At 34.4% G+C, this 22,006-nt stretch overlaps 1 protein-coding gene across 7 annotated transcripts in view; it reads left to right on the plus strand.

Moving 5' to 3' along the window:
* Positions 1–22,006, plus strand: part of CNTN1 (contactin 1) — a 363,526-nt gene that overhangs the window by 319,634 nt on the left and 21,886 nt on the right. For all 7 annotated transcript variants that reach the window (XM_082349364.1, XM_082349361.1, XM_082349362.1 and 4 more), the window contains 2 exons: positions 8,262–8,374; positions 9,163–9,319. In XM_082349364.1, the coding sequence (XP_082205490.1) occupies positions 8,262–8,374; positions 9,163–9,319 (270 nt within the window). The remainder of the gene's footprint in view (positions 1–8,261; positions 8,375–9,162; positions 9,320–22,006) is intronic.

Raw genomic sequence — 22,006 nt, forward strand, 5'->3', positions numbered from 1 at the left:
TGGTCATACCCATCTCCCTGGCTTCACTATGATAGCTCTTTTTTGAACCCAAGTTGAACAGATGGAAGAGGAGAACTTATATTCAGAATTTAGGGAAACTTCACAAGAATTTGAAGACATGATTACCATTAGAGTATGAAAATTTATGAAATTCACTTGGGGAAAAAGAAAGTTCTAATGAAATAATAGAACATGGTGGTAAGATACATGCTTTGGTATCAGACAGGGGTTTCAAATCTGTCTCTAGCACTTACTCAATGTGTGACAGTAGACATATTACATCAAATCAATTTATTCATTCATCAAAAATATGCTATGTGCCCAGAACAGGTCTAGGTGTTGACAATACAGAAATGATGAAGAAAGACCCAGATCCTCTTCTCACAGGGTTTAACAAACTAATGGAAAGAGAGGAAGAGAGAGAGAGGGAGATAAATATGACAAATAAATAAGTATAACATCAGATGACGGAGCAATAAAGTGAATAAACAGATAATATGGGATGAGGAGACCAAGATGGCAGAGTAGAGGACCTGAGCTCACCTCCCCACCATGAACACATTAAAAATACATCTAGACATGGAGCAATTCTCACTGAAAACAAACTGGAGATTGGCAGAAATACTCTTCTACAACCAAGGCTGTAAAGTAAGATCCACATGGAGTCAAATAGGAAGGGAGAAGAAGTAATCAGGTTGGGACTCATGCCCCTAGTACGGGACATAAAAGAGGAGGGGGATATCACAGACTCAGAGATCTCCTGGGGGGTGAGGGGTTTGAGCCACATATCAGACACCCCAACCCTGGGGTCCAACACCAGGAAGATGAGTCCCCATAGCAGATTAAACCACCAGTGGGACTTACAAGAGAGCTGTAGAAAACAAGACTCCACTCATGAAGAGTGTGCACACACAGTTGCTTACTCCTGGGAACAAGATAGAGGAATCAGATTGAAAATCCTCTGATGGCTTTCCTTGGACTTTCCCAGCATGTGTCCCAACCTGCACGAGTTGCCTTATTCAGAAAAGTTCCCAGATAGGACAAAGGCTACATTGCCAAGGAGAGTGTGCAGTTGTGGGGGAAAGAACTGGAAAAGAACCAGCACTGCATCTGAATGGGTCAAGGGCCGCCATTACTTGTGCTCACAGAGGCTCCAAATTGGGAGCTGTGTTAAGCTCTGACTGGCTTGCCAGGACTGTCTTATCACATGCTCTGGCCTGCACTGGGCCCCACTCTGGCCCCCTTGCTCTAGCACTGCTCCCCTCTGAGGCAATGATTCTGTTGCTGTGGGCAGGGAGAGGACACATTTAGAGGGAATGGAACCAGCTTAGACCTGACCCTCAGGGCTTCTGCTCCAGCACCTTGGGACTCAAAACTGCCCCCAGTAGGGTGGTGATAGCCACTGAGCATAGGAGAAGCTCCAATACACACCTGGCTCTGGAACTAGTCCTTCTGTCTCCAGCCCCACATTCCAGCAGAGTGATAGTTACCAGCACACCATAAGAGATGTGACCCATGCTCACTTCAGATCCTGCTCCCCCACCAAAGCCGCTGGACACACAGAGATTGATAGGGGCACTACAACACAAGAACACCCCTTCAAGAACTGAATAGTTAAATGTTTCACCTAATTTCAAAGAGACTGAGAAAGTTAAATATGAAGACAGAGAAATTAGTTTCAAACAAAAGAAAAAGAAAAGAACCTCCATAAAAAACAACTAATGAAGCAGAGATAAAGAGTTTAAAGCATTAGTAATAAGAATGCTAACTGAACTTGGGAAAAGAATAGATGAAGACAGTGAAAATCTTAACTAGGAATTAGAAAATATAAAAAAGAACAAGTTACAACTGAAGAATGCAATAACTGAAATGAAAAACACTAGATGGAATTAGCAGCTGACTACATGATACAGAAGAACACATAAGCAATCTGGAAGATAGAATAATGGAAGTAATCCAATCAGAACAGCAAAAGAAAAACAGATTAAAAAAAAATTGAGAACAGTTTAAGTGACCTCTGTGACAATATCAAGCATACTAACTTTTTTTTAAATTAATTTATTTATTTTTGGCTGTGTTAGGTCTTCGTTTCTGTGTGAGGGCTTTCTCTAGTTGTGGCAAGCGGGGGCCACTCTTCATCGCGGTGCATGAGCCTCTCACTGTCACAGCCTCTCTTGTTGTGGAGCACAAGCTCCAGACGCACAGGTTCAGTAGTTGTGGCTCACGGGCCTAGTTGCTCCACGGCATGTGGGATCTTCCCAGACCAGGGCTCGAACCTGTGTCCCCTGCATTAGCAGGCAGATTCTCAACCACTGCACCACCAGGGAAGCCCCCATACTAACATTTTTATTATGGGGGTCCCAGAAGAAGAAGAGAGAAGGGGGTCAAAAGTGTATTTGATGAAATTATGGCTGAAAACTTCCCAAACCTGAAGAAGGAAACAGATATCCAGATACAGGAAGCACAGAGGATCCCAAATAAGATGAACCCAAAGAGACCCAAGTCATATCATAAAGAAATGTCAAAAGTTAAAGATAAGGAAAGAATTCTAAAGGCAGCAAGAGAAAAACAAAGAATCACTTACAAGGGAACCCCCATAAGGCTATTAGCTGATATTTCTACAGAAGCTTTGCAGGCCAGAAGGGAGTGGCATAATATATTTAAAGTGCTGAAAGGGAAAAACCTACAAACTAGGATACTCTACTCAGCTAGGTTATCATTCAGAATTGAAGGAGAGATAGGAGAAGCAAAAACTAAAAGAGTTTATCAGTACAAAGCCAACCTTACAAAAAATTTTAGAGAGTCTTCTCTAAATGGAAAAAAAAAGGATACAACAAGTAGTAAGAGTTGATATGAAAGAAAAAACCCTACTAGTAAGAGCAAATATATAGTAAAGGCTGTGGATCACCACTTACATAAGCAACTATGAAGATTAAAAAACGAAAATTATAAAATCAACTATAACCACAATAGACTGTTAAAGGATAAACATGAAGAAGCAAAATATGACATCAAAACAGAAAATGTGTGGAAGGGAGTTTAAAAAGTAGATCTTTTAGAATGTGTTTGAATTTAAATGATTATCAGTTTAAAACAAGTAGTTATAGTTGTAGGTCAACATATATGGATTCCATGGTAACTACAAGTCAAAACCCACAATTATAGATACACAAAAACTAGAGAGAAAGGAACACGAGCACACCAGTAAAGAAAATCATCAAACCACAAGGGAAGAAACTAAAAAACAACTACAAAATGACCAGAAAACAAGTAACAGAATGGCAATAAGTACATATCTGTCAATAATCACTTCAAATGTCAATACACTAAATGCTCCAATTAAAAGACATAGAGTGGTTGATTAAATAGGGAAAAAGTCCCATCTATCTGTTACTTACAAGAGACTCGCTTCAGAGCTAAAGACACACAGAGACTGAAAGTGAGGAGATGGAAAGAGATTCATGCAAATGGAAACCAAAAGAATGTTGAGGTAGCAATACTCATAACAGATACAGTCTATAACAAAAGATAGAGAAGTGCATAATATAATAAAATGGTAAAGGAAGTGATACAAGAAGAGGGTATAACATTTGTTATCATGTATGCACCTAAACATATAAATCCAATATTAACAGACAAAAAGGGAGAAATTGACACTAATACAATAACAGTAGGGAACTTTAACATCCCACTTACATCAATGGGTAGATTATCCAGACAGATTATCAATAAAGAAACAGTGGCCTTCATCATCAAAAAATCTACAAACAATAAATGCTTGAGAGGGTGTGGAGAAAAGGGAACCTTCTTGCACTGTTGGTGGGAATGTAAATTGATACAGCCACTATGGAGAACAGTATGGAGGTTCCTTAAAAAACTAAAAATAGAACTACCATATGACCCAGAAATCCCACTACTGGGCATATACCTTGAGAAAACCATAATTCAAAAAAACACATGCACCCCAATGTTCATTGCAGCACTATTTACAATAGCCAGAACATGGAAGCAACCTAAGTGTCCATCAACAGATGAATGGATAAAGAAGATGTGGCACATATATACAATGGAATATTACTCAGCCATAAAAAGAAACAGAATTGAGTTATTTGTAGTGAGGTGGATGGACCTAGAGTCTGTCATACAGAGTGAAGTAAGTCAGAAAGAGAAAAACAAATACCGTATGCTAACACATATATATGGAATCTAAAAAAAAAAAAAAAAAAAAAAAAAAATGATTCTGAAGAACCTAGGGGCAGGACAGGAATAAAGACGCAGACATAGAGAATGGACTTGAGGACACAGGGAGGGGCAAGGGTAAGCTGGGACGAAGTGTGAGAGTGGCATTGACATATATACACTACCAAATATAAAATAGATAGCTAATGGGAAGCAGCTGCATAGCACAGGGAGATCAGCTCTGTGCTTTGTGACCACCTAGAGGGGTGGAGTAGGGATGGTGGGAGGGAGATGCAAGAAGGAGGGGCTATGGGGATATATGTGTATATATATAGCTAATTCACTTTGTTATACAGCAGAAACTAATACAACATTGTAAAGCAATTATACTCCAATAACGATGTTAAAAAAAAATTAAAAATAAAAAGAAACAGTGGCCTTGAATGACACATTAGACCAGTTGGACTTAATAGATATCTATAGAACATTCCATCCAAAAACAGCAGAGTACACATTTCTTTCAAGTTCAAATGGCATGCTTCCCAGGATAGATCACATGCTAGGCCACAAAACAAATCTCAAAAAACTTAAAAGGATAAAAATTATATCAATCATCTTTTATAGTGAAAATGGTATGAAACTAGAAATCAATTACAGGAAGAAAAATGGGAAAAACATAAACCTAGGGAAAGTAAAACACATACTACTAAAAAACCAATGGGTCAATGAAGGAAATCAAAGAGAAAATCAGAAAATACCTAGAGACAAATGAAAATAAAAACACAGCTTTCCAAAATCTATGGGACACAGCAAAAGTAGTTCTAAGAGGGAAGTTTATAGCCATACAGGCCTACCTGAAGAAAGAAGAAATATCTGAATAAACAACCTAAACTACCATCTAAAGGAATTAGAAAAAGAAGAGGAAACAGAGCCTAAAATCAACAGAAAGAAGGAAATAATAAAGATAAGAGAGGAAATAAATAAAATTCAGAACAAAACAAATCAATAGAGAAGATTTAATGCAATTCGTATCAAAATATCCATGATACTTTCACACAACTAGGAGAAATAATTCTAAAATTTTATGGAACCACAAATACCCTGAATGGCCAAAATAATTTTGAGAATGAAGAACCAGAGCTGGAGGTATCATGCTTGCTGACTTCAGACTATACTACAAAGCTACAGTAATCAAAACAGTATGGTAGTGGCACAATACAGACACATAGGTCAATAGAACAGAATAGAGAGCCCAGAAATAAACTCATGTTCTTATAGTCAATTAATATATGATAAAGGAAACAAGAGTATACAAAGGGGAAAAGACAGTCTCTTCAATAAGTGGTACTGGGAAAACTGGATAAATACATGCAAAAGAATGAAATTAGAAGATTTTCTTAACACCATATGCAAAAATAAGCTCAAAATGGATTAAAGAGCTAAATGTAAGACCAGAAACCATAAAATTCCTGTAAGAAAAGATAGGCTGAACACTATTTGACATTTTTTTGAGTCTGTTTCCTCAGGCAAAGGAAACAAAAGCAAAAATAAACTAATGGAACCAAATTAAACCTAAAAGCTTTTGCACAGCAAAGAAAATCATTGAAAAAATGAAAAGGTAACCTACTGAGTGGGAGAAAATATGTGCAAATTATATGACAGATAAGCAATTAATATCAAAAATATGTAAAAAGTTCATTCAACTCAATATCAAAAAAAAACAAACAACCCAGTAAAAAAATGGGCAGAAGATCTGAATAGCCATTTTTCCAAAAAGACATACAGATGGCCAATAGGCACATGAAAAGATGCTCAACATCACTAATCACTGACAAAGTCAAATCAAAACCACAATGAGATATCACCTCACAGTTGTCAGAATGGCTGTCATCAAAAATACTGCAAATATCAAATGTTGGCAAGGATGTGAAGAAAAGGTAACCCTAGTATATCATTGGTTGGAATGTAAATTGATGCAGTCACTATGGTAAGCAATATGAAGGTCCTCAAAAAACTGAAATCCAGCAATTCCACTCCTATATATATATCTGAAGAAAATAAAAACACTAATTTGAAAAGATGCATGCACTCTAGCATTCATAGCATTATTTATAACAGCCAAGATATGGAAGCAACCTAAATGTCCATCAATAGATGAAGGGACAAAGTAGTTGTGGTATATATATACAATGGAGTATTACTCAGCCATTAAAGAAGGAATGAAATTTTGCCATTTGCAACAATGTGGATGGACCTGGAGGGTATTGTGCTTAGTGAAGTAAGTCAAAGAAAGTCAAATACTTAATGTTACCATTTATATATGGAATAAAATATAAAACAGATGAATGAACATAACAGTATAGAAGCAGACTCACAGATATAGAGAACAAACCAGTGGTTGCCAGTGCAGAGAGGGAAAGGGGGTGGAGTAAAATAGGGGTAGGATTAAGAGGTACAGACTGCTATATATAAAATAAATAAACTACAAAGCTATATTGTACAGCATAGGGAATATAGCCAATATTTTATAACTTCTAAAGTGGTAGAATCAATAAAAATATTGAATCACTGTTGTACACCTGAAACTAATATAATATAGTAAATCAACTACACTTCAATTAGAATTAAGTAATAAATAAAATACAATAAAAAAACAGATAATACAATTTAAAACTGCCTGGGTGGGAGCCAAATTCCAATCTGATGGTTGGGAATATTCTCTTAGAGAAGATGCCATTTGACCTAGGATATGAGTAATAAGAAGGAGGTCTTTGCAGAGGAGATTCTATCAGGCAGATAAAATAAGTAGCACAAAGCCTTTATATGAAAAGAGTGTGGTATGCTTTACTTGTAGAAAGGCCAATAGTTCCAGAGCATAGGCTCTGAGTTGAGGAGGAAGAAGTGTGCTAGAGTCATAATAAGAAGGGTCTTATAGATCATAGTAAGGAGTTAAAATTCTTTCTAAGTGTGATAAGAAATCATTGGAAGATAGTAAGGCAGAGAGGGATATCTAATTTATGTTTTTTTTAATTGTTCTGGGTAGACAATGGAATAAAAGTGAAAGCAGAATAGCAAATTAGGAGACCTTTTTTAGTATTTGAGGCAGAATAGCAGATTAGGAGACCTTTTCTAGTATTTGAGGAAGAAACGTTGGTGACCAACACTAGGTGATAATGGAGATAGAAAGAAGTGGAAAATTTTCTGCAGGCAGAGTTAACAATTTGCAGCTAATTTGGATGTTGGCAATAAATAGAATGGAAGACTGAATCGATTTTGGCTTGAGAAATTGGGGGTTTGGTTGTACCGTTTAGTAAATATGGGAAAGTTTCAAAGAAAGGCAGATTTGGGGGTACATAGTAAATGTTCTGTCTTGATTATATTGCATTTGAGAAACCTTTCAGACATTTAGGAGGAGATAGGAAGTTGCACATATATGTCTAGAGGTTGAGAGAGAGATGAGCTTGAGATAAAATTGTGTGTACTTAAAACCATGGGCCCAGGTGTAAGGTTTAGGGAAGATTCATATATAGAGGAGAGAAGCGTGCTCAGGATCAAGTCCTAAGTCATTCCACCATTTGGAAACTGGGAAGAGGACATGGAGCTAGCAAAGGATGATTAATGAGAAGGAACAACCTGAGAGATAGGAGGAAAGATTATAAGAGATTATGAAATTTAAGAAAAGATATTCAAGAAAGAATTGGAAGGTCAACTCTGTGAAATACTGCAAAGATGTTAAGTTTTAAAAGAGTAAAAAAGTGACATTAGATTTGGCCAAGTGGAGATGATTGATGACCTTGAAAAACAGAAGTTTCAAAAGACTGGTGGAGAGAGACATCCAAGTGAAGGTTGATGAGAAGAGAATAAAAGATCATTTTATTACCTACCTCCCAGGGTCACAGAGTGCATTAAATGAACCCATGGATGTAAAGTGCATACCATAGTGCCAGGCATACAGTACAAACATCAGAATTAGCCATTGTTGTTGTCACATCATTATCAGTATTATAATTCCCAATGTGATACAGCTTGCAGAATTAAAATTGGATATGGTGACTATCAGTTGCATGTTATTACTTTCACAGCTCCAAGCCAGCCTCCAAGGATCATCAGTTCCATAAGGTCTGGTTCACGCTACATAATCACCTGGGATCATGTGGTTGCACTATCAAATGAATCCACAGTGACAGGATATAAGGTATATAAAAGATTACTAGATTATTTCCCACACAAGCTTCATTCTTACAAAGAGCAACTGATGTTTGGTTTTTTGTTTTGCCAAAACCCATCCAGCTCTCTCTTAATCTAGCTGTGTAGCAGAATCAGATGACATGATAAATTTTGAAATGAGAAACGATCTTCAGTGAATTCTAGAAAAATGCTACATCAAATGAGCAAGATAGATAGAATAACTGCTTTAAAGAATAGAGTTATTAGAATAATTAGTGTTTAAAAAAGAGAGAAAGAAAGAATCCATTTTTGTTTGACAATGATTAAGATAGTGTCACCAAGCACACAGTGAATTCTTTGATGTATGAGGTACCCTCTGTAAATGAACAAAAATGGAAAAAAGGTTATTTCTATATATTCTCTATATCACACTACCACAGTTTTCAGTCAACACTAACTTTTAGAAACAGTGTGAAAAAATTTTAATTGCTAGGCAATTTTTAGACTAATTTAATATATTGAAAGAGCCCTCATTTTTTACCTTTTTCATAAAAGACATTCTTTATCTCTATTTTGGTAATTTCAAAAAATAAAGTTTAGATGCTTAAGATGCATCCTCTTGGATCACCCTAAAAATAGATGAAATCAATTCTGTGAATTAAAAATAACATGAATTTTCCAGCTAGTATTACACACAGCTCCCTAAGATTTTTTTTTTTAATTAATAAAAGTATATCATTTTTATTTTATTTAATGTTAGGGCATTGGCTCCTTATTGCCAGTTTATTAAATATACATATTTTGAAACTTTTAAAGGTACTCTATAGACCTGATGGCCAGCATGATGGCAAGCTGTATTCAACTCATAAACACTCCATAGAAGTCCCAATCCCCAGGGATGGAGAATATGTTGTAGAGGTTCGTGCACACAGTGATGGAGGAGATGGAGTGGTGTCTCAAGTCAAAATTTCAGGTAAGCCAATCATTTAAGGCACGTTTTAATTAAGTACTCGTAAGTTCTAGGCCCATATGGCTTCTCAAGGGTAAATGTGGGACTGATATTCACACTAATATCAGTATCACTTGTAAGTAGATTTGAAATGGTAAGGATGCCCTGAAACTTGAAACTTCTCCCTTTATAAGTCACAAAAGTACATTTGCAACATATCAGATACCTATTGGTTATTATCTGGGCGGCAAAGCACAATTAAAATACCATAATGCATTAAAATGGTACATAATACTAGATCATTAGATAATAATATCCAAACTTCTCTTATATCAAAAGGAAATTCACTGGACAACTATCAGGATTCTTCTCACCCCCTTTTCTTTATCTTACACATATTAATATAATAAGATAGAAAGACAGTAGATGATAGTTCCTTCCTTTACCAGTATGTCTATTTGTCTCAGTATAGCTATTCCTTTTCTGCAGACTCTAATTACTTCTCACAGCATTGGTTAATTTGAAATAAATATTTAAGGCAGTTATTTCTTCCTGTAAAACTCTACTAATTTTAAAAATTTTGATATTTTCTCTCACCCTGTATGCATGGTATAGTTTAATTATACTGAATTAAAATTGAGGTCATTTTGAGAATTTTATGAGACTATGAAGTGCTAGAAGATGCTAAAACAAAGATGGTAATAATTGATGTAGAAGAAAATTTGGTGATTTATAGCTAAATAGATGAGTATGTTACATATGAACCTAAAATAAAAATCCTTTAAAACAATTGCAGTGTTTTTTGTCCAATCATGGTTATCTAAAGAAACTGTTGAATTAACATTAGGAAATGTCAGATGTTAGGTGAATAGTACCATTCTAGACTTTTTAAAATATGTTTGGATTTATTTGCAAATTATTTAAATTATTTGTAGTGAGAAAGCATGTAAATACAAATGGAAATTTTAGGTTTTCTTATAAATTCAAATTATTTACATTGAAAACACTTTTAGTTTAGACATTATTATGTCTTTTTAGAAAATTGCTAAAATATGAAAGGAAAAGAAAATAGTCATATTCCAAATACTCTAACTGCTTAACTAATGTTCAGTGGAATTTACTTTTAGTTACCCTATATACATATATAATTTCATGTGTTGGCTTCTATTGAATATATTGTGTCATATCCAAATTTTACCAATTATGTTTTATGAACATCCCCCATGTCATTGAAAACTTTATGTATTTTATTTAAAATTATACATGATATTCTCTCAAATGTACAAAAGTTATCTACCCATTTCAGTTTTTCCTATCATAAATAACACTATTTTGAGTGCATTTTTATAAATGTTTCTGCAGGTTAAATTTAAATAATCTTTCTGCAGGTTAAATTTAAACAATAAGTTAAAGAGTTTTACTTCTATATTTCAAAATATATTTTAAAATATTTATCAACTTATATTCCTATTATCATTGTGTATGAGTACTAATGTTGCACCACTCCAACATTAGTCTCTTTCTTTTAAGTCATCACTATTTTAATAGAAGAAAATGGCATCTTTTTTATTTTTGAAACTTTTTCTAAATTTTGAACTTTGATAACACACAGCTTCAATAGTTTCACACTTAGCAGGGCTGTTTCACTAAAGGAAATGAGAGGCAAATGTGGATATTATTTTGAGGGTGGTAAAATACAAACGAACTAAATAAAGTACTTTTGAACACTGACCTTCCCTGTCTAAAAGCCAGCTGTGGCACACTGTTGCTCTCTTCATTTTTACCCTTGATTCATTCCTAATGCAAAGCAGAACACAGTTTCTGGAATTTAGACTATAGAAGTTCGTAGCAGGGACAGATGCTGTAGCAGTGACAGTAGCATTAGTACAGTTATAACTAGTGGTGTGCTGGTAAATGTTAAACAATTGACTGTCCTGGGTAGGAGGAAGCCCTGGTTTATAGTGTTTGCCAATTTTTGTGATGTAAATATTTCATCATGTCCGATTTCAAGTTTCCCACATGATGTCACTAAATGTGGAGTTGGAAAGAGGTGGTTAGGAGCACACTGTGATAGGATTGTCACCATACAGACGCAATAGGTATAACCTCAAGAGCACTGATGATAATTAAAATGTAGTAAATAATTAGGAAGTGAAGCGACTGAATACTTACTACCTTTGTTTTAAACTTTTTCATTTAACTAATAAGTTTACATAATTTCAATTTTAATAACAGTGTTTTCAACAACTCACTCATAAACTTCCTTAAAATGTAATGGTTGCCTTTTGGAAGGTAGTATGGACCAGCTGCAGCACACCAACTTTATAGTCTGATTGCCCAGTGTAAATAGCCCATGTGCAGAAGACACAGAGTATGATTTTTTAGAAACCTCAAACATAGTTTCCTCTTTTTTTGCTAAGTAATGGAAAATATTCTTATTAATGCAGAATTTCTATTATTTATCTCAATCTGACCATAACTGTACCAAAAAAAACAAAAAACAAAACTGTAGAATTAACATTAGGAAATGTCAGATGTTTGATGAATAGCACCATTCTAGAATTGTCTCATTTAAGTTTGGATTTATTTTCAAATTGTTTAAATTATTTGTAGTGAGAAAAGCATTTAAATACAAATGAAAATTTTAGGCTTTCTCATAAGTTTAAAAGACTCCCAGTACTTTCCTTTGTTTCAGTTTTCATGCCTAATATATGTAGCCATGAATATAATACACTGCTACATTTTCATATTTATATGCATTATGCTGTCATTCATTCATTCAACAAATATACATTAAATGCCTAAAATATGTGAGGCATAGTTTACATACTTAAAATGTGCTACCGTTTGTATATTTCCAGATGCCTTCGAGTCCACATCACTATCATTCCTCGCTGGCTCTATTACAATTCTAAAAATTTTTTAGGCTTCCAGTTTTGACTTCCTATAGTCCATTCCCTATGCAGCAGCCAGACTGATCCTTTCAAACATGTCAAATCATATAACTCTCCTCTTAGAAAGATATCCTATAAAATGAATTCTAAATTCCTCACCACCTACCTTTATAATCTGGCCCTGCCAAACTCTCTCCCCTCAGTTAATTGATTTCACCCTTGGTCCATTGACCTCTTTTTGCTTCTTGAACATACCAACATTATTCGTATTACCTTTAACCACCTGTACTTTTTCTTGCTGCTGCCTGGGATTCTCTGGCTCTTGGCACAGCAGATCATTCTTGTCATTTTTGTTTCTGCTCAGATGTCACCTTCTCAATGAAGAATTATTATACAGCCATCAATGTAAGATAACCCTCTACTCCAATGTTTTGTCATATTGTGTCACTTTTTAAATTTATTCATAATATTTATAGCTATTTAGAATTATCTTATTAGTTTATACTGTTTATTATCTATCTTTATCTTTACTTGAATGTAAGCTCTGAGGGAGCAAATTCTTGCCTGCCTTGTTCAACCCTTGAATCCCCAGCACTCAGAGTACATATCTGGCACATAACGGTTTTAACAAATAATTCTTGAATGAATTCATGATTTCTGTATAGAGTAAGAATAATTTGGCAAATTAAACTATAATTTAGATGTCTAGAATGTTGATATGCTTTCCCATTGGGTACATGATTTACATTATGACATACTCACCCACAATTTGATTCTTACAAAGATTAAGACAGTATTAGAGATATTCTAGAAAACTTATTAGACATGGTAATCTGTAACTCCACTTATCTCTGACCTGAACACTGTCATCTGCTGTCTTAATAAATTGTTCCCTATCAGATGTTTATAGTTCACAGTGAGGCAAACATAATACTGTAAATGTTTCGTCACAAACATACTATGTCTAATACATTCTATATTGTCTTTTAAGAATCTTTTGTTTTTATAGATCATTGTGAGTTAAATTAAGAATCTGGTGAAATAGCTACAATATTTTAAATATAGATTTTAATAAATTAATTTAGCTTATGACATATTCACTTACAAATGTTAGAATATAGATTAACAAGGATCTTTGGTCATAAATAAATGTCCACAGAGAAGCGTGTATTTCATTACTAATGTGTGAATGTACATATTTTGAGCTTTTATTTTTCTTTTAGTTTTAAACACACTATAGCTATCTTAGTCAAATGAAGACTTTCAAGGACATTTTAGAGTCTGGACTTCTTCCTGAGGGCAAAAAGTAGTCATTTGACATCTTTAAGGTGGGAGTAATATGATCAGATATTTGCATTTGAAAAATCACTTTTGTGATTATGGAAAATATATATAGTAGGGGAGTAGATATAAGGAGATGAATTACAAGGTTATTGTCATAGAAGGATTAAGATGATGATGGTCTGGACTGGAAAGTGGGTAGTGGTAAAGTCTAGGGTAGGTTCTAAAAGAACAAGGCATCTTTTCCACTTGATTTAAAGGTACTATATATTTATTTTGTTGACTTCATGTCTTCGAATAAATCTGTAATTTATCCTGATGTCACCATAGATGATGTAATCTAAACATTTAACCTACTATTTTTGGTATCTCCAAGCTATTAAATTAAACTATATATATAACCAAAGCCACTGACTTCAACACTGATGAAAAACACATTTTTTTTCACTTTGTCCTTTCTTCCCAGTAGCAGAAGACAAAGGGCTAGGAAACCAGTCTTTAGGTGGAATCTTTAGATGTTTGATTCCATTACTCACATGCTCCCTTCTCCATTACCCGTGTAAGTAGTGTGGTATAAAAGGAACAAGAGGATAGTCGGAATGTTTAGATTTAATTCATGCTTTATGAAATTAAAATTCATAAAGAATTAATGTCAGCAATTTTGCAAATATATCCTTGGTAAGCATTTTCAAAAACCAAAAATAGTTTGAGCATCTAATTTTGTACAATAACCTGTATATAGAAGGAGAGGGTAATATGCATGGTGGTCTTAGGTTTACTTTATCCTGCCTTCTTTAATGACAGGATGCTATATAATTAAGTGATCCCCAAATCTGTAACTTTGTAAATGTCCTGTATCATTTGGAAAAATAGATTTCCATAAATAAATTAACTACTAACCTAAAATTTTGGAACGGTATATTATATGACAATAATATTACAGTTGCATGCCATTCTTATAGGTCCACCATCATAACTTTAAAGTCTTGTATTTGTGATTATTACACAATCAGATACTATCATTCAGGAAATGCTATCACCATAACTATTTTGAAATTATCAAATATTTTGTTTTACTTTGCTACATGTTGTGTGGGATTCAAGAGTTTAAGAGGGTGAATTCAACCTCTGTATTTCTAGGCTGATAAGTAGCTTACATTCAAAATTACCTCTAAAATATAAATTCCTTTTATTACCATTCAGTCCTGACTACACACTTAAAACCTTTCCAACTGTAAAGCAGTACTTGGCATTCCTCGTTTTACAAAAAGCTTGAAAAAGGATGATAAGTTATCTGAACAAACTAATATTTTTTCACATTTCTAAATTTGACTTAGGACAGTGACTCACTGCCTTGATTTTTGTTAATGTAGCTCTATAAATGACTCAGGGTTATTTCAGCAGTTGATGGACAGGGCTAGGAACTCCCAGCAAAGGGAGTTCTCAGAGGTTTACTTACTCTTCAGAAGCTTTGAGCAGTAGTTCTGGAAGCGGATTTTGCCACTTTGTCAGGCCATGGATGGCATCTCTGTGTCTAAATTAACTCGGGTTCTCCTGAATCTTCCCCAATGTTTTTTTTAGCTACTAGTAAATTCACACAACAGTCCCAACATAATTTGTTCATTTACTTAGATTCAGACATATTTTGATAGGAAAATTAATCAGGGGAATACATTATAAAAATAGAAGGGAAAATTAAAAATAATCCTCCAAGATTTACTTACTACCAAAATAATTTTGGTTTATAAAATTTGGTCTTAGTCTCTGAAGCTATACTTTAGTGTTACAATGTGCAAATAGTTTTTTCCTCTGATAAATAAACCTTACTCTTAAAATATTCCATATTTGTATAATACTTTTGCTCTCCAGGAAATTGATTCATTCAATAAACATCTACTGAACACCTACAATATGTCAGGCATTCTGCTAGGTTACTGGTTACAATAATTGGCAAGTCCTTCTGAAGCTTACATGCAGCAACATGGATAGACCTAGAAATTATCATATAAGTGAACTAAGTCAGACAGAGAAAGACAAGTATCATGTGATATCACTTATATGTGGAATCTAAAATATGATACAAAATGAACTTACTTACAAAACAGAAAAAGACTCACAGACATAGAGAACAAACTTATGGTTACCAAAGGGGAAAGGGGGTGAGGGAGGGATAAACTAGGAGTTTGGGATTAACAGATACACAGTACTCTATATAAAATAGATAAACAACAAGTAACTACTGTATAGCACAGGGAACTATATTCAGTCTCTTGTAATAAACTATAATGGAAAAAAATATAAAACTATATATATATATAAAACTGAATGACCTTGCCATACACCAGCAGCTAACACAACATTGTAAATCAATTTAAAAAAATAAGAAAACTAGTAGATATCTGGAAAATAAAGAACTAATACCAAATAATAAAGTTTATTTATATTTAGCTTTATTAAGGATTATAAGGAAAATATAAGTGGCTAATATAGAGAATAAAAGAGGTAAAACTGATTTAAATGAGATGATCAGTTCAAGCATCCCTTAAGCAGGAAATGTTTGGGCTGAAGCCTAAAGAAAAGGAACTAGCCAGACCACTCAAGTGGGGCTAAGAGTCCCAGGTACAGGGAAGGAGCCTGACATGTTCAAGGAGACCAGTGTGACCATTACGTAGAGATGTGGGATGAGTTGGAGAGATGAGAGGGGCAAAGCCATGAACGGCCTTGATTCCATCTCAGACTCATCTCATACCCTTCTCCTCTCATTTTAACTCTCTCCCTCATCCCATCCTTAAAGGCTTTTGTCAGAAATTTGTACCTTATTCTATGTTCAATGGGAAAACATTGAGGAGCCTTTAGGAGATGAGTGATGCAATCTGATTTAAGATCATTTTTGCTATAGTGCAGAAAATAAATTGAAGTGGAACAAAAGGGGAATTTGTGGGGCTGGTGAGAAAAGAGAAAGTCTGAAACTCAATCAGCACAAGCAGATTCTTCTTCAGAAAGAATCGATATATAGGATAGTTTAGTTTTTTCTTGCTCTGCAAAGCAAAGCAAATTACAAGATCTTTTTGAGGATAAATGACTAAAGAAGACATTATATACTATTCAGAGGGTAAAAATGTACATTTTAGAATGTTTCTTGTAAGAATTTTCAGGTGGAATATAAAAGTTAGAGATAAAAATATTATAAAAGTATTCATAGGCTTGCTGGAGGAAAATGTCTAGACCATCTTGTGCAACTCCTTCCCAAGGGCTGGAATTCTCTGCAGGACATTGATGACTTATGCTCTCTCAACATCAGCTTAAACACTGTTGGTGATAAGGAGGGAATTCACCCATTTTACAAGCAGCCCTTAGACAATCAATAGCTTTAATCAACAGATTACAGATCTCTGATCAATTCTATAATGATTGAACTAGTTTCCAATAAAATCAGGATCAACCCACATATACTATAAAATTCTTTCCTCTCTCTCTTCTGTCAGTGAAAGATGGTGCAGCTTTCAGGAAAAATGAAACCTCTCTGGATAATTTAATCAAGTATTAGAGTCTTAAAAAAGAAAACCTTTTATAAGAACTGTGAGAATGAATGTCTGTTGGCTTTAAGAAAAGCAAAATAGTTGAAAGGAACCCCCACTGATGTGCCATCTGCTTGCGGTCCTAAAGTAGGGGATCCACAGATGAATCCCAAAGGCAGTGGCACCACCTTCCTTTGATATCAGCTGAGGCCCACAGTCCTGCCTACCACAGCCAGAGCAGCAGTGGCTTCTGCTTTTCTATGACCTTCCAGTTCACCCCCCTAGTGCCTCTCAGTGGCAAGAGAATCTAGGAAATATTGTTTTCACATTTTTACCCCAGAGATAGTCAGGAGATCATAGGGAGCAAGAAGAATGGTGCTGAAATTCCAAGAAAAATACGTCCTCCAAAAATAAGTAGGTTTACATCAAAACTAACAAGAAGAACCAACCTAAATATGGATTTTTAGGGAAAGTTAAATTAAATAAAAGAGAGACAATAAATATGTTTTAACTTCTAAACTGACTTCATGATATAGAAATTCATATTATTAGAAGCACCATTAAAATTATAGGATAAGAGAAGCTGCAGATATTAAAGCTATATCATGAAAATATCTAAAAGGGAGATTTGCCCAAGATATGGAAAATAATTATTAATATCACCTGATCACTAGGACTCACAGATAACAACGTGGCTACTATATTTAGTCACTCCCCATATTTCCTTTCTCAGTATTATGATAATATCATAATGGATATTATTGTATACAGACCTTTTTTCTGAATTTCCAAGTTTTTCTTAGAAAAGATTCCTAGAAGTGGAAATACAGGATTAAAGGGCAGGACCTTTCAAAGACTTGGCAAACACTTGACAATTGCCAAATTGCTATCCAAATAGCGATGCCCACATTTTATCATTAAACAAGTCTTTTTTTTTACTAGCATCTTGCTATTCAAAAAATTTTCATTAATTAAGGAAAGATATTATCTCATAATTTTTATTATTTAATTACTATTGAGATGAATATATTAACGTTTAATAGTGATTTAGTTTCAGTTCTATGAAGTTCTGTTTATATTCTTTTTTGTTTGCTATTAATAACTTTCTTTAAATTTTTATGACCAATTTATAAAGCAAGATTTTTAACATTTTCATGCCATATTTGTAGCAAATATTTTTCAAACTTGTATTTAAATGCTATTGACACTAGATTGATATGTTTTATTTTTAAGCAAAATAATGAATAGTTATAAAAATTCTCAAATACTTAATGTACATAAACAAGAAGTAATAGAATAATAGATACAATGTAAGTTTATTTATATGAAGTTCAAAAAGAATATAATAAAGCAACCTTTAAAGAGGTACATATATGACATGTAAAACTTCCCCCAAAAGAGAATGATTAACACAAAATTCAGCACAGTGTTGTGAGGGGTAATCAGGAAGAGGTTTATAGGATGGTAACAATGTTATCAATATTTGTTTGCCTGCTGATAAGTATACAGGTGTTTTCTGTTGTTTTTAAATAGTATTTTAAAAAATACTAATTTACATAATTTATTTCAAAGTTGTAAGACTAAAAAGGGGTTTGACGAAATTGAAGAGTGGAGAAAGACTATTGAATTTGGTATTTTATAGGTCTGTATTTGTTGGCTAGGCCTGCCATAACAAAGTATCACAGACTGGTTTAAACAACAGAAATGTATTTTCTTTCAATTCTGAAGACTATAAGTCTGAGATGAAGGTGTTGGCAGGTTTGGCTTCTTTGGAGGCCTCTCTTTTTGGCTTGTAGATGGCCATTTTCTCCCTCTGTCCTCACATGGTCTTCCCTCTGTGTAGGTCTGTGTCCTAATTTCCCCTTCTTATAAGAACACCAATCATATTGGACTAGAGCCCGCCCCAATAACCTATTTTAACTTAATTACCTCTTTAAAGACTCTGTCTCCCGATACAGTCACATTATGAGGTACTAAGTATTAGGGCTTCAACATATAAATTTTCAGCGGTAAAATTCAGCCCATAATAAAATCATTGGTAATTTCAAGAGAAAAACTTCCATAAAATAGTGTGGGTGAAAGTCTTATTTCTCTAAGCAAACCACACAGAACTTACATACTATAGGGAGGAGGTAAAATCAAGCTATTGATATATAACATTTTGTCAGATAGAGATAATGTATGAAGAAAATAAAGCAGAGGCAGGTGGGTAAGGAGGGATGGAAGAGGGCTAGAGCCTATGTTTTCTTTTTCTTTTTTTTTCCCATGGAAAGGCATTTTATTTTAAACATAGCAGTGTGTACATGTCAATCCCAAACTCCCAGTCTATCCCTCCCCTCCACCCTTCCCGCCTGGTAATCATAAATTCATTCTCTAAGTTTGTGAGTCTGTTCCTGTTTTGTAAATAAGCTCATTTGTATCATATTTTTTTTAAGATTCTGCATATAAGTGATATCATATGATATTTGTCTTTCTCTGTCTGACTTACTTCATTTAGTATGATAATCTCCAGGTCCATCCATGTTGCTGCAAATGGCATTATTTCATTCTTTTTAATGGTTGAGTAATATTCCATGGTATATATGTACCACATCTTCTTTACCCATTCATCTGTTGTTGGACATTTAGGTTGCTTCCATGTCTTGGCTATTGTAAACAGTGCTGCAATGGACATTAGGGTACATGTATTCTTTCAAAACATGTTTTTCAGTAAGAGTAGCAGGAAAAGCCTGCTCTGATGGGGTAACAGTGGAAAAGAAAATCAAATGAAGTGAGGAAATTGTCCATGCAGTAATCTGGAAAGAAAAGTATTTCTACAAGAACATTAAAAAGCCCCAAGCAAGGAGTAGGTTTGAATGTTCAATGTTCCAGCAAGGAGACCAGTGTGACTGGGGCCGAGCAAGCCATGGGGAGAGTGGGCACAACGAGTCTGGAGAGGTAGATAGGACCTGAATCATAACAAGGTTAAGGACTTTGGAATTTACTCTAAATGTGACAAGAAACTATTGAAGTATTTTAAAATGTGGACTGATATGATCAGATTTATATTATACAAGTTGTATGTTTGCTATTCTTTGGAAGGAAGCAGAAATCCTGTGAATTGTAGGGAAAATCTCTGTAAGTATCAGAAAATAAGGAGGGCAGGAAATAGCAGCCAAAAGGTGATAATCCAAGTAAGAGATGAAGTCAGCTCTGACTAGTGTGGTCACCGTAGAAGAAGTGAGAAATAGTTATAGTCAGGATTTATTTGGAAGAAGACCTAACAATATTTTCTGATGATAAGGGGTGTGAAAAAGGAATTGGCATAACTCTTAGGAATTTAGATTAACCAATGGAATCATCTACTTAAATGGCCAACAGAATATCTACTTAACAGAATCATCTACTGAAAATAGATAACTGGAGAAAATAATTAGGAGTTCAAATTTTGACATGCTAGCTCATGCTACATCTATTAGACATCCAGGTGTATATAGATTAAAAAAAAAATTGTCTAGCAAAACTGAGAATCCAGCTGAGATCAGATAATAAATTTGTCAGAGAACCACTTGGCATAATTGTATAAGTATCTACAACCCATACCAGCCTGATACAGAAATAGAGATAGCAGATTGTTGTTGGTGTTGCCCAAAGTTATTGTTAATATAATAGGAGATCAAGGGAAAAAAGGATGCATTACTTCTAGTTTAAGAAAAATTTAAATAGCTGGACAGAAAATTTGTATCTATTAGAATATTTTCAGCTGTCAGTAACAAACTCTCAACTCAAAATTGCTTGAGAGATAGGTAGGCCTTATGTCTTTCGTGGAATCAGTGTCTCAAACATATAATCAAGGACCAGTTTCCCCCTCCCCCCTCCCCAGCTTTCTCTACTTGGGAGGTCTCAGAATCAGGTTCATTCTAAGGCTCATCTAAGGCTCTCTGTGATATCAAGATGGCTGCTGCAGTGCTAGGAATTATTACAAAGAGGCCTGATGATGTCCAAGAAAGAAGGGGTCTCTCTCTTTTCAAACTCTATTCTTAAAATGAAGGACCTTTCCCAGAAGGCCCTCAGAAAATATTTCCCATATTGTCTAGAACTGAGTCACAAGTCTACCCTTAAATAAATAATATGGCATTTCCATGATTGCTCAATGTGATAAAATTTACCACAAATCTGAGGATGGTAAAATCTTCCTTGAGGAATGAACATCTGAACAAAAAATGGAGACTGTATTCACAAGGAAGCAAAGAGAAAAAGATTTCTGCTTAATATTAAAAGTTAAATAGCAGGGTAAATAAATGTGGATATAGGAAAAGGAAGAAGAAGAAACTAGGTCAAAGAGCAACTTCATTAAAATGCAGAAGAAAAGAGGGGAAAGTTATAGGAAGGATAGAAAGTTAGCTTCAAAAGCAGAAAATTTAGGCAGGGTTATTTTTTATTTAGGTAATAAGCGGTGATCACCAACATGGATCCTGAGACTAAAACAAAGATTTATGATGTCAAATCTAAAACAAAGATTTATGATGTCAAACAAGTAACCAAAGAGTATGTCAATAAACTAAGTTGAGAGAACTCTAATCCAAAGTCAGTAAACACAAGTTTATCCTTAAAATTATATATTTGTCACTACCACTGTTAAAGAACATATAAGTAGGTAAATAGGCATAGGAACAGTTTAAGTTATTACTGTCACAGGAGAATTCTACATGTCTTTGCTTTGTTTTGCATTTTAGATTATATACTCCACAATACTTAAATCTGTGAGACAATCCCTTCCCCTCAAGAGCTGCATTTGGTGGTATTTTCTACATTTAGGAAATTATACTAGGAGGATGGAATCTGGAAAGAATACTGTTGATGTAACTAAAATTGGAACCTAGCTTGAGAAGGGATTTCCATATGTAATAAGTGCTTTCCAAAGCAGAGTCGTAAATTAAGGAATTTAACATTTTTGAAGAATGTAAGTACATTGAAGAAGTTTCAGAAAATGAACCAATGGTGCATTCAAAATGGGCTTTCTTTTTCTGAATTTTGGG

This window comes from Balaenoptera borealis (assembly GCF_965194805.1).
Source record: "Balaenoptera borealis genome assembly, chromosome: 13".
Lineage (NCBI taxonomy): Eukaryota > Metazoa > Chordata > Mammalia > Artiodactyla > Balaenopteridae > Balaenoptera > Balaenoptera borealis.